Source organism: Styela clava, chromosome 8 (assembly GCF_964204865.1).
Source record: "Styela clava chromosome 8, kaStyClav1.hap1.2, whole genome shotgun sequence".
Classification (NCBI taxonomy): domain Eukaryota; kingdom Metazoa; phylum Chordata; class Ascidiacea; order Stolidobranchia; family Styelidae; genus Styela; species Styela clava.
Genome location: NC_135257.1, coordinates 12,956,317 through 12,970,975, shown reverse-complemented (window position 1 = coordinate 12,970,975; position 14,659 = coordinate 12,956,317). Strand labels below are relative to the sequence as shown.

The following is a 14,659-nucleotide window of genomic DNA, read 5'->3' as shown; positions in this document are numbered from 1 at the left end:
AGACATTATAAATATATTTTGATATCATCCATATATTTGCAATAAAGCAGACAATGGCTATTTTTATATTAGTATAATCTTGCCATGTATATTTTAAATAAGTAAAGTTTAAATTCATATAATTTCTTTTGGGTAGAAACAATGTGACAGCTTACCTACAACCGTGTTTGGTATATGTATTAGCCATGTATAAATCATAGATGAACAAATTCTATACAATCCATGTAGCAGACATTAACAATATTTGCCTATACAGCACATTCCATAAATTTATTTAACTTTCTCTTTATACTTCAACATTTTTCTTCCACAGTTTATCCAAATGAAAACACAAGAAAGGTACTAACAACAACCATTTCCACCACAACCGAAAAAATGAAAGAATTAAAAACAACCACTTCAGTCTCCTTGCCGGCAACTATTGATAAGCAAACGTCAACTATCTCAACAACAACAACAGAAAAGCCAACCACAACTAGCTTGATTAAAGCAGAGTGGATTGCTGGCAAATGGAGCGAAGTGAGATGAAAAAAGAACTCAAATTAAATAACATGTTGTAATGACAGTATTACTAACTATGCGAATCAATGCAACAATTTGAAGCAACAATATAAAATTGAAGTTTGATTTGAGCATTTAACGAAGGCCAAATGGCCATAATGACTCATGATAGATAATGATTAAGCCACTTTAATGTCTTTTCTCTTTCACTGGATGATAATAATGCAAAAATCCTTATCTTATTATCACATTTTGCCAGTCACTGATTGAATGTTTTCGCTGTTATAGTGCTCTACAACATGTGGTGTTGGTGCAAAAATTCGACAAGTTGAATGCAGTGTTTCGAATGAAAAGTTATGCAATGAGACTGATCGCCCTCCACCTGCAGTATTATGTAATTTGAAACCATGTGCTAAGTGGGTATATGGACATTGGACGAAGGTAATATATCATAAATTGGTAGTATCAGTGATTTATAATCTTTCAATTTCAGAAAAACAATCGTGAAAATATTAGTTTATAAAATTATTGCAATTTGAGCATTCTTATCAGTCTGAATTTTTTCTGAATGTGCTCCACAAAATTGTTTGTATGGGTAATACTAATTTTTTGGAGATAATGTTCAACTTCACAAGTATTATAAGTAAAAAGCTATAAATGCAGCATGTTGCAAAGCTTACTTAATGAAATTACTTATCATGGAAGGTACAGCGCGGCGGCGGTGTGGCTCAACGGGCTAAGCGTTAGGAATACGCTCGCCACCGCACCTCTAATTATTACTCTGCGTGGGTTCGCAGGTTCAAATCCCATGCAGGGATGGTTATGTGCGAGAGGATTGCTGGACTCCTCGCCGTCGTTGGGTGGTTCACGTGACGGCTGGTCGGTTACGGCTTCCTCCACCACCAAGTCCATGCTTCCGAAAAAAAAAAAATATATATATAACTAATCCCATACCCGACTTGGAGTGGTAACCAGACGAGAGGCCTTGTTTCGTCATATGGATAAGCCGTCTTATCGGCTTTCCTTTCCCTCTGGATAAATATGTAAATCCTAATCCTAATCCTACAGTTTGCTGAGCATTCACACTCATTAACAAACTATTCTAATTTCGATCATCTAGTGTTCGGCATTGTGTGGTGCTGGTACTCGGACAAAGAAGATTGAATGTGTTGATCTGTTTACAAAGAAACCATTACATCCTCATCATTGTAGATCACTTCCCCCTCTAACAAGTGTAAAGATATCATGTATTCAAAGTAAATGTATGCCGTGGAAAACATCCAGATGGTCTTCCGTAAGTTGTCTTTAATGTACCAATGCCATCATCAATATTATCTAATAACAATCATATATTTACAATTAAACAGAAATTTCAATAGTGGAATTAAGAATTTTACCTGTGATGAAAAATGGTTTGTAGCAAGTACTATTGTATAGTGCTACAACAATACATTATGATCGTATACGAATTTGTTACAAAACAATAGCACAATTTTGTGGGCCATTCTGACTGAATGTGCCTAACCACATAATCCCAACTAGTGCAACTCGAAATGCGTTCTTCAAAAAACGTGAATGATAGTTTCAAAAATGCTCTTCCATGCTGATTTAAGAATTCTGCAAAAATATTATTTTAATATGTTTGAATTTAATTTATATCATTTTGTTCAGACTTGATTATTAATCAGAAATTATGGAATTCCTATTGTCTGCAGATCTGTTCTATACGCATAACATAGTTCGGGATATTGGACTTAATGAGCTATGTAGCCATCTTATGCTACAGACATATTTATAAAATCAATCAGGACATCCAACAGGCATCATTTTATTTTATTTTCAAACAGTGCAGCAAACCATGTGGATCAGGAGTACAGCTACGCAGAGTTGCATGCTCTCGTTATGATCAATGTGATCCAGCGTTGAAACCAAATCAGAAGAAATCGTGTTTTGTAAAGAAATGTGTTCAATGGAGACCACTTATATGGAATAAGGTATAGTTTTCACACAGTAATGGTGCTAGTGCTAATTGTGAGTTGAGCTTCAGAGAAATCAACGAAAACTATAATAACGAAGGCTTATTCTTGATAGAGAAAATTTTATGAGCTGTATTGTGGTAATTCAACATATCTCATTTTTTTAGTGTTCTGTACATTGTGGTGGTGGATTACAGCGTCGACAAGTAATTTGTATTGAACAAGCGAACGGTATTCAAACAAACAGTTCAGAATGTAGTCCAGGTCTGAGACCTAACAGTGTTCGTAAATGTAATCAAGGACAGTGTCCGGTGACTGATTATGGTAAGTTACTTTTATAGTTATGAACTCAATTTTCAAATGTAATGCGCATATATTTATAAAAACTGGATAGAATTCCTCCAAATTTTATTTTCAAATTTGGTATATTCAAGTTGGTTATTGCAAGAGGAAAGTGCATATGGAATTAGTTTTATTTGAAATCAGTATGATGATCATATTTGAATTGCTTTCTCTATATATTTGCTTTACCAAGTAGTAAAGTTACTGCGTCAAACCCTGTTAATGCTTGGAACTATATCGAATTTAAATGCCTTTAAGTTCTACCTCTCCATCTTCTATGTTCTATGCCGGTGTATTCGTATGCATATAATGCAAGGATGCTGTAGCAAGAGTGAAGATACCTATCCCAAGTGATTCAAGAGTCTTGCTGCACACTAACACAAATATATTTCTGTAACGTTTCGTCCCACCAAGGTCAGACTCCCTCACACATACCGTAATTGCTTTCAATTGCTAATCTTGTTTTAGTTGAACTATGTACCGGTATGTCTGAACCTGGTCAGGCGAAACGATGCAGAAATATATTTGTGTTAGTGTGCAGCAAGACTATTGAATCACTTAGGATCTTTAATTTTGTATTGAAATCTTATATTTTAGAAAAGCCATGGTGCATTTTCTTAAGGTATTTCTTACCTTTGCTCTACACAAGGCTCTGTTCAAGCATTCGTTTTATGTGAGGTCTACTGGATATTAGTGCAACCAGAATAATTTCTGTTTGGTGCATTGTCAAAAAATCTCTCGACTTAACATATTTAATTTAAAACTGAAATCACGTTACTTTTTTCTCAGATTTCAGCAGTTGTCACAACGATCGTTTATCACCATCATTTTGTAAACTTCTTGAAAGTTTGGGAAGATGTGTTCAACCTTCACTTGCCATCCAGTGTTGCGTTACATGCAAAACCTTCCTCAGTGTCCGAAGCAAAGATAAAATATCTTGAATCGTATGTTTGCTTCAGAATATAGTCTAATGGCTCATAGGATCAAAATGTTGGAGAAAAAGCCGTGCAAATGTCACATTATAAGGGCAAATAGCATATGTCAAATGTTATTTTATATGTCCATATTTAAATGTCATTTCAATGTAACTTTACGGCATTTATCGCAAATTTGTCATTATCTGTACATTGAGACACAATAAGTGTGAGCTTGATATTATGTCATATTGCTTCAGTGTTACTGTTACCAGATGTGGTTCCCCATTTATTCACCAACTGTCAATGAAAGCTATGTGTTGACCTTCTATTGTATATTCAATTACTCCATTGGCTTCTGAAATTCCTAAGCTGGCTATTCTTTACACATCTAATGGTTAATTTGCCTTCCACACACTCTTCAGTCTGTTATATTATCAATAAATATGAAAAATAAAGTTGATCAAAAATTGTTGTTGTTCCCAGTTGAAACCATATACAGTAGATATATATACATATATATGTATGAAAAGAAATATTGGATGAATCCCGAAACAAGCTTTATTTCACCCATGTGGCTTTGATGAATACCTATCATTTTTTTAAATGGGTTTGCAGTAAAATATAAGTTTAAGAATATTTGGGAAGAGCTACCTTGTCGCTCAAATTTGTTAAATACATTGTGTTATATGGTTATATCCTAGTTTCATTAGCAATGTCATATAATTTTTTGCTTTTTAGTTTCATAAGGCTTTATTGCATTTATTTGTTCCTTTCATAGTATTGTGTTATTTTTCCATCTTAATTTTTGCTCAATATCAGCATATTAGGTTACAAAATATCAGCATATTACATCTAACATTTTTTATTTTCATTGCTTTTGTAATATTATTTAATCGCTTATATTTTACTGTGCTTAACACAAAAAATCAAGGATTGTCAATATGCCAAGAAATGATAAAATCCTTGTGTGTCACACAAGCAATTGATATGTTTCTAGTAAAATTTGTTTATTTTTAAGAAAAACTTTGGCTTATGGTTTTCTTTTTTCAATCAAAGCAAGCAATTAACTTAAAGTTAAAATCTGTTCACGTCATTTGCGGTTTTAATAGTGCTCCAAATTTCAATGCCATTTTGTGAAAAATCCTTGTATGTCACACGAGCAATTGATATGATTCTAGTCAAATTTATTTATTGTGAGTATAGCGATAATATACCGTTACTACAGAATTTGGTTTTCCCCTTTTTTGAATAACACATCAATTATCTAAAAGTAAAAATATGTTCCTTTCATTTGCATTTCATAGTGCCTAGAATTTCATTGCCATTTCGTGAAAAAAACTTGAATGTCAGTTTAATTCCCTTGCATAACATTGTACGACCTAGTTGAAAAAGTATATTGGTGAAAAGCAGACATTGACATTTGTAAGCATTGCAAAAATACCAGTTTCAATTTTTCCATGCTAGTTTTATAGAATAATGTTCACCAATCTAAGGTAATGCTAAATCATCAGTAACTATTTACATTGGGCAATGATGTTGTTCACTCTCTTCTTATATATATATGGTTAAAGAGACAGGCCTTTTTATCACAGAAAATTTCCAATGTTTGTTGTAAACTCTAAAAATGGAACCTCACCTGCTTAGGTTGAAGCTTCGTCAACACTTAAATTTTTCGTGTTACGTACCATGGTTTCTCTTTTCGACTACTTGTTGGGGCGCTCCAGAAGTATGTGTACAAATATGGAGGTGAACTGATTTTGTTCGCTTACTTTACATCAAGTTGTGTAAAGGGACTGTAACCTATGGGCAGGGGGTATATTAACATAGGCAGACCCCGAACCGTTAACATAACCAAAACAAGGAAAATCGGAATGAAAATCATGGCCTAACTAACCCTAACCTGGTACACACACAACAGGAGTACCCTTGTTGGTTATATCATTTTTTTACTCTTCGACTTTTTCAGCAAAGTATTCTGCTGTTTAAAATTTTTTCATGATGCAGTGTTTTTGTTTTGCACCATCATTAGACCTTCATTAATAAGCATTAGTGACAATGCATGTAACGCAATTTTTTCATCATCTTAGTAAATTATAATACAAGATGTTTGCATTTTAATAGAATAGGATGAATGGGGAATACAGTTTTACTCGCATAATTACTAGGGATGGGCCGGGATTCGGATCTGGACTCGAATCCAGGCATTTTTTGGACTCGGATTCGATTTCGAGTCCACGTCGTTTTTACAGAGTCTATAATCAATTCTGTTTTTATTAATTTAAGCCTATGTTTGTACTTTTACCCCTATAAATCTCACTACATACCTTAACTAGTTGAAATTCAAGGTTAGATATGTCATATGTAACAATATCACTCGTGTGCATTACAAACACTCCTAATAAAAACGACGACAGATATCCAAATAATATATCGCAAGTTGAAAACTATTGATAGCTTATAACAATGATTCGCCAGTCGCCTTCAAACTATCTATCCTTTTTGGTATACATGTGGTACACAATAAAATATGTGTTTCTGTTAGCGCAATATTTTTGAGTTTTCCATCCGCGTAAATAAATTTGAAACATGCGCAGGATCAACCCAAGGAGGAATCTCACCAATACCTCTTTTAAATCGAGTTTATTACGTGCAATCCTTCCTCTAAAAAGGGAGAAATAGAAAGCATGGAGCGATTTAGAACGTTTACATGAACTACTAAATTGCAAGCATTGTATTGACGACGAGTGGCATCTCTCTACCATTTACGCACGCGACATAGTAAATTTAAGGCTTGAAATATCTGGAATTATGGGAAAGCATTGTAGTCAAAAGCTTTTTTATTTTTCATATTGACATGTAAGAATTTCTAAATAGCCGCCCAGCAGTGGCGCAAGGTGGTGGGCTGGAAATCCAGTTCACAGCAAAGACGCACATTGACCCACGTTTACGTTTGTATTATGGCCGCCAAAAAAGAAGAAAAATATATTTTTATATTAATTCAACAGCTATTCGCGGAACCATTGGGGAAAAAATATGAGCTACGACGTATGTTTGTAAGCGCGCGATACTGTAGTATGATCAAAAACGTGTTTTTCTACTTTTACATTGTGACGTCACAGAGTCGGAGGATTCGAGTCCTTGACCTATTACTTAGATTCGTCGAATCTCTGTAATGCCGGACTCGTCCCATCCCTAATAATTACCCTACTTGGATTATAGATGAAATATTGGTACTCCTGAAGTATGTGCACCAAAATGTCGCATAACCTGAACCCTAACCTGGTACACAACCTGAGTTCAGGTTGTGCGCCATCTTGGTGCGCATACTTCAGGAGGTCCGAAATATTAAACTTGGATTCAGAAGTACATTTCAAAAGGTTTAGTCATGCCTGTCAATAATCATGTTTGAAAACACATAAAGGCACAATAGGCTTATATGGACTACACATTGCTCTAGTTTGCAACCACAATGAGAACTCTTTTAGTGTGCGCCAACACCACAATTGCACTTTTTTACAAACTTAGACCAATAGACACTCTTCAATAGCAAACAACGACATCACCACATCCCGGAATAGACACAATTATATCAAAAAGTCTTTCTTTTTCAAATCTTAATCAGATAATAAAAACTGATTTAAATATCACGATATATTCTAAATCAGAGCATGTTTGAATGAAGAAGATAATCAGTGAAACAACAAAGTAGAAGAACAAGGCATCTGATAATTGTGATGTGTCCCATTTAATTTATTGCCTGTGTCCCCACGCTCTACTTTGTTTCGACATACGTCGGACTGTTCTTGAGAAGCCCGCTCATAACATTTCATGGTGCTCCTGAAGTATGCGCACCAAGATGTTGCATAACCTGAACCCTAACCTGGTACACAACCGGAGTTCAGGTTGTACGCCAACTTGGTGCGCATACTTCAGGAAGTCCCATTTCATTTCTATGATTGTTCTTGAGAAGCCCGCTCATATAATTTCATTTCTATATGCCATACATACACTTTAATTCGATATTCCATCACATGATGCTTCAAGATCTCTAGTTCAGTTGCTTGACTCTAAACCCAACCAGCTATGGGTCAATTTGCTACCAGAATTAGCCTTACTTATAGCAATTGCACAATTGGTGAAGAGTGAACAATTTAGTTTAGCCAACTTATCAAACACTAGGCGAGTTTGCCCATTGACGCAGTCCATTCTTCTTCAGTTCCGCCTGTGATAGCGGTTGTAGGTTTTACGTTTTGGTCCCATTATAATATATATATGAATACACTTTTAATTAAAACTTTGGCTAAATTATATCATTCACTTCTTACCAGCTGTACATGTTTTTATTCTTTCAATTTGCTACAAAAAAAATGTTTGCAATAAGCAACTAATATAACTCAATAAACATGATAAAAAGCTTTGATAAATGATTAACAAGTTTCTTTACACGAATCCAAAAGGAGAAACTTTGATACAAATTATGCTAAGGTGCGATAAAAAACAGCATCAAAATTTTATTTCCCGTTCCCATGTGTGGGAATTCCATGTATGACAATAAGAAAGGCAATGAGAAAAGTTGGAAGAAAATTATTCAGATCCAGAGAAATTAGAATATATCCATGGTAAAAATACGGCGCCTAGTCCAATTACAAAAGCCATTACTGTTGTACCAAAATGAGTCCCCATTGCATCAGTCAATGTGGGTGATTGGTTTTTTAATTTTTCTTCATGCCAAGTTCTGTGTAGTGAAAACATATGATCTGAAGCACGTTGGGTAATATTTAACGCAGGATTTATCGGACTTAGATTGTGCATTCCCATCATTGATAATCCACACAATCCCATATAACCATGTAATGCATCTGTAAAAATAAAGATAAAACTGATATGTGAACATAGATTCGGCTCAGAGTTATAGGTAGGTAGAACATTATAAGCCAAGCACTTTATTTATAGCGTTCTGCACAAAGTTTGAGAAGAGCTATAATAAAAGCTAAACGATTGTGCTACTTGTTTTATGTCACAAAATATATCTGAAAATCTGTTCATCAATCAGTTATACATTAAAGTGAGTTATTCTCAGAGTACAAAACTTTTTCCTCGCTTATATATACTATACCTGTTTCAAGGTTTCCTGAATGACCTCATAATTTCATTAGCGGTGGAATTTTCAGTACTCAAATTTCATTACATAAATACCGGTATGCAACAAGCAATTCAAATATTGGTTTAAAAAGAGAAAACAGCATTTAGTATCAAAGATTAATATTAGGTTACCTGGATGGCTTTGTGGCCATTTACCAAAACCGCCTATAACTGAATCTTGCGTTGATATAATATACTGTTCATTTTCATGCCAGTCACACAGTTCCAAAGATCCGATCAACTACAGAAAATATATTGTAGATGAATTTAGGAACATAAATGGATAATAGTTAGAAAAATAGTATCAAAATAAAATGATACATAAGTCTGTTATACTGTTTTACATAATATACATTCGAACAACCCAAGCAGTGCGACCTTTTCCATAAAACTGCAAAATGTGAAGGCCCTTTTGAGAGATAGCAAGTGTAAAAAGACCAGATGAACAAAGTATGGAATAAGAAAAATAAAATATTCTAAGTGAAGACGCAATCAGGTGTCGCGAAAAATTTTGCAAGCTTGAAACTAGTTTTTGATCAATCATATCCACAAATGGATATTCTTTGAAAGCATTCGATGGAGCCACAACAATACTCCATAATCGACTTTCTCACTGAAAAAAAAAATCACCTTCAATGAAGCACCAATCCAGAAGGAATAGCAAGTGTCATCATCTTTATGGGGTCTTCCATGAAATCCTGATTTTTGTCTGTTCAAACACCACCTTTGTAATCTGAAGACATGATAAGTCATTGGAATCACACCCGCAGGTATTTGATCAGTGCAACACAGAAAAGCCTAATTGTCACACTTCCAAAAATTAATTATACCAGATTGTGGAGTGTTTTAAAAATTATATCAGTGAAGAAAGTCTTTTTTAGATTTCAAGCCTAGTCTATTGCAAAGGTCTTAACCTTTTATTCACCGGTGCACATTAACTGGTGCAGGTTATCTATATGAAGTTTCTAAAAAACAGAAACTTGATAATTTTAGTAGCATTATTGGTTGACGAACAAAATTTCAACGTCACCATAAGCCCTATTCCAAGCTGAGTTGATGAAAAACTATTGCTTTATTGCAAATGAAAAGTCGGGATTACTCCAAGGTTTTAAAATAATCTATACAATACAAACCTCATAATTTCCTTCTGTGAAAATGCATTATGAAGTTGATTTAATAATAAAAGAGAAGATATTGCACAATAAGTTGAACCACCGTGACTTTCCTGGCCAGGTCCTTGACCAAAACCACCATCGTATGACTGAAATTTTATAATGCATAAAAGCGTTATCAAACTAGAAGATTAATAAGCCGAAAGTTCAGCGGGCTAGAAAAATAACATTTTCAGCTTGATGCATATATGCTTACTAAATTCATTCTCTGTTTTATAGAGTGTTTTCAGAAGTTTCATTAAGAGGGTCAATAATTGAACTTTATCTGGAGGTTGTTAATTGAATCTTCTTTTGACAATTCATTAACCACTAATATTTCATTCCTAAATTGTGGACAATCAATACCTGATTAACGTAAATGGACAACCGAACCAAAAAAATAAATAACCAAAAATATCTTCAACATAAAAACACTGAAGTATGATAAATAATGCTCTCTTTGGTAAAAAAACATGACATAGGGGGCAAAAATCTCATTAAAACTCAATAGTGAATAAGCATTGAAGCTCTAAAAAAACATTTTTGAAAAGAAACTTTTCAAGTTAAATTTAGGGGCTCCCGAAGTATGCGAACCAAGATGGCGGACATCGGAATGTAATATGTGTACTAGGTTAGGGTTAGGCCATAATTTTAGGTATCAATACTACATAATTTTAGGTATCAATACTACGGGAGGCTCTTGGCTAGTCTTCGAACTGATAATAGGACTAAAATAAGGAAAAATGGAAAAAAATTATCGCCTAACCCTAACCTGTTACCCATGTTACGTTCCGATGTCCGCCATCTTGGTTCACATAATTCGGGAGCACCTAAATTTATTATTTATCATTTGTGCTGGTGTAGCACTACCTGACTTTTAAAAATAACAATTCCCGTACTTACTATTACCTTAGATTTTTTGATATAGCTTACAGCGAGACTTTCATTTATTGGTGAAAAATCATCAAGCATTGTACAGATGCAACTGGCACAATAAATAAATCTCATGTCATTCTCACTTCCATCCAAGGTTGATTCAAAGCTGCATAGAGAAGACAAAATTGAATGGAAATATCAATATCGAAGAAAATACCAAAATTGTTGATCTATGTTTGCGAAAAATTGATGGTCAAATATACTCATGCATATGATGTCATACTGTTATTGGGCACCAGCCAATCAAAATTGATCGTCAGAAAATGCGCTCTCCACTGGTCAAATAATGCTCCAGGGAAGGCCTGCCCAACCTTTTTTGTCTCGCGGGCCACTTTCACGTGACGAAATCAATCGTGGGCCGCAGACGTTTGTACCAAACATTAATAATACCATTCAAGTCCTGATTTCGGTGTAGGTAATTACATAATACAGAAAAGGCGAGTCTATTAACATAAAATCAATCAAATTAATAATTGCTTTCTGGTTACTGGGTAGGGCTGGCAAATTATACGAATATCAAGTCGAATATTAGAATAGCATTTTACTATTCGAATATCTGGTAAAAGGGTCGTGGACATAACACCCGCGAGGGACCTATTCAAAGATTTAATCATTACACAACACAGCTGCTGTTTTTTGACGGCCACGCAAGAAACACACACACCACGTCAAAATTGAGTGTTATATTTGCGTTTTTAGTGTTTTTATTCATTCATTTTCAGTAGCTACGATACTGCTTTAATGTTTAAATGAGCATAATGTGCGCCAATGTCGCGTTTTAGTGGGTTGTTTCGTAAATTTGAAACACCAATACAAGTATTTAATGAAGTACCATAACGAAGATTTCTAAACGAATAGTCGATATATACTGATTTGTGACTAAAAAGTAGCAACGCCATTACGTCAATTTTATCAGAACTATTGACGGATAAGCAGTGACGACATTTCCAAAATCTTATTCAACGTGAACTCAACATGTACAAAAGTACAAACAGAAAAAGACACAAGTCCGGGGACCAGTACCCAAGATATTGTTGACTTTTTATTTTACGTTGGCGATGAAGACGATTAAAGCCGACACAAAAGAAAGCAACCAGAATGAAATTTATTTGCTTAGGCTCCAAGTTCATTCCTATAATTGCGCTCAGCGTTCGTTCTCAATGATAGCACAATATCTTTGAGTTCGTCGAACAGAACGCACAGTTTTGCGAGAAATAAAGAAAAATGACGTTGATGCCCACCACGGTGCAAGACTTAACACATATTAATAATAAGAACCGGCATTTGAATGTAGATAGATGGCAGGAATAATTACACCAAAATCACGAAAGATATATATGTATAGTAAAAAGTATGTAAAAATGTATAGTAAAAATTTAAAAAGTCTGCTTACAAACTTTATAGGGCGGGCCGCGAAAAACAGTTCGGCTGACCGCATGCGGAGTGTGAAAAAAATTCAATAAAAATATAAAAACCTTCAAATAAGCATTTAATTACAATTGCCCAAATGAGTAAAAACTTTAAAAAGATGGCAATTTTAGAAGAGAAAAGTGTTTTTTTCAACCGCAAAATCACCCCCATTCCTTCAATATTAGCCTATACCATAGCTTCAAATGAATTTGACAAAATTCAGTCACCTGCCATCTTTTAATTGTAAAGCTTTCAATCCCTCCAAACATGCAGTTTTATCAACTCTGGACAAGTCATCCCCAAGAATAATTAGACATGCAAGTCCAGTATATGTCATCGCTATGTGTCCACTATCAAAGGTATGTGCCACTTCAGCTACCTATATAACAAATCACTTATTTAGAAATAAAAAGAAATGGTATATTTTTGATATTACAATTTCTAGATACTGTTAAACAGCAACAGAACTTAGGAAAATAAAAGTCGCATAAACAAGCCATTTTATAATTTCAAATGTGAATGGTTGATCTAATTTCAGATATGTGCACACAAGGTGTATAGACCATCTCTAGGTTATGCAAAGGTACGTGTTGGTGTAATTCAACAAAATACCCTGTGTTATCATTAGTCAACAAAAAGGTTGGGTAGGTACTTCATAGTAAGATACAAAAGGAGTATGAGGTAGCTTTAAATAATCCAGAAATTCATATAAAGTATTCAAAAAACCATGACATAATAATTTCACACATTTTTTTTTTGATTTTTCAATCTTCCAGAACAAATTAATTGCTCATTAATCAAGTCAAACAATTTAATTAACAAAGTTTCGTGCACCTTTATGTCCTTATGTGTGGTCACTCCATTTGTAGTTGAACCTCGAAACCCACATTTTCGTTTATTGCTTCCTGAAAACAGTCAAATGTAACTTAAACAAGAAGACTTGAACAACATTACTAGTGATAGGATCCTCACTCAGAGTTACAAATTTAATGTTAAATTAAAAGAAAACAGGCTAATTTATTTGATTTGAAACCAAAACTTATTTCTCACAATTTGTTCAAATAAATGATATGATTACGAGTTCGGGGACTGTCTGTTAGCCAAGTGAATATACCCCCTACCCATAGGTTTCAGTCCTTTTACATAATTTGATGTAAAATAGGCGAACAAAATTAGTTACTTCCATATTGGTACACACATTTCTGGAGCGCCCAATAAAAAGCACCAATTAGTGAATTTCAAATTTTTAGAAATAACAGTTGCTCAATCTTCTCAATATCTTTGTTTTAAAATATTATGACATGAAGTTACCATGCTTATCTGGAACAACTTGAAGACTATAGATCCAATCAATAATCTCTTTCTTAGTTGATGAAGACAACTTATTCAAAGAATTCAATACATCTAGTCCAGATACCGCGAAGAACGCAATGGTCAACCTGTGTATTGAAAAATTACTATTGATTATTTCCATAATTAAATTAGAGATTTGGTATATAAAAATTGCTATTTTACAAAATATCATTTTAATTCAAGTATATTTATATAGCAGTGTTTGGCTATTTCTATATTAAATTGAATATTCAGTAAAAAGGGGGCAACAAATGTGAAGTAGGTACTGTAGTGTAACTAACTTTTCAAAGACATACAGACATAGGTATTCCATTCATATCAAATCAATTGAACTTGACAGACTGCTACAAAATTCAAGCAATAACAATAGTAGTGTTTTCGTGTTGTTGTTTTTTGCAATATTCTGTTTTGAAATAAATTTTTTTTGGAAGACTTGAACTACCGGTAACACTGTACAGTACGGTAGCCTACCTAATAAATAATATGGTACTGTAATATTAATAATACTATATAAATATTGGCATATGTAGTCTTTGAGAAATAATAAACAATCACTATTTATCATTGTAGTCTATATTTTATTGATACAGGAATACCTAAATAACGTATTCAATATTTGCTCACCTGTTGGAGTCCAAAACCTCATATCGACTGGGCAAAACTTGTAATGTTCTTGTGAAAAATCGAATGTGCTTGTCCTTGTCAAACTTCAAGTTGTTTGATTCTGCCATACTTTCAATGATGTGTAAATTGAGTCAGTGTGTAGACTGTCACCAAGCCGACAAAGCAGGACCTCTAGTTCTAGATTATCAGCAACACTATTGGTCGACTCTATTCCTTTCGCTCCTGCACCCCGTGAATCAATTCACCAAGCCCAAGCAATGCAGAAACGAACTCTTGCGCCAACTAGCGCATGGACAATATTGAATAA

At 34.2% G+C, this 14,659-nt stretch overlaps 2 protein-coding genes across 4 annotated transcripts in view; one reads left to right on the top strand and one right to left on the bottom strand.

Annotated features, from left to right (window-relative positions):
* LOC120346362 (A disintegrin and metalloproteinase with thrombospondin motifs 7-like) overlaps nt 1-5,840 on the top strand; it is a 50,854-nt gene extending 45,014 nt beyond the window's left edge. For all 3 annotated transcript variants that reach the window (XM_039416076.2, XM_039416075.2, XM_039416077.2), the window contains 6 exons: nt 314-519; nt 790-942; nt 1,622-1,795; nt 2,349-2,495; nt 2,645-2,801; nt 3,609-5,840. In XM_039416076.2, coding sequence (XP_039272010.2) covers nt 314-519; nt 790-942; nt 1,622-1,795; nt 2,349-2,495; nt 2,645-2,801; nt 3,609-3,760 — 989 coding nt within the window. In that variant the 3' untranslated portion in view covers nt 3,761-5,840. The remainder of the gene's footprint in view (nt 1-313; nt 520-789; nt 943-1,621; nt 1,796-2,348; nt 2,496-2,644; nt 2,802-3,608) is intronic.
* Nucleotides 5,841-7,320: 1,480 nt separating this feature from the next.
* Nucleotides 7,321-14,614, bottom strand: LOC120346364 (geranylgeranyl transferase type-1 subunit beta-like). The gene is made up of 9 exons (XM_039416079.2): nt 14,353-14,614; nt 13,687-13,814; nt 13,210-13,280; nt 12,603-12,754; nt 10,939-11,071; nt 10,012-10,139; nt 9,509-9,611; nt 9,011-9,119; nt 7,321-8,595 (listed from the first exon to the last, which is right to left on the bottom strand). Exons 1-9 carry the CDS (start codon nt 14,457-14,459, stop codon nt 8,321-8,323), a joined length of 1,206 nt encoding a protein of 401 aa, XP_039272013.2. The 5' UTR covers nt 14,460-14,614; the 3' UTR covers nt 7,321-8,320.
* Nucleotides 14,615-14,659: the final 45 nt, after the last annotated feature.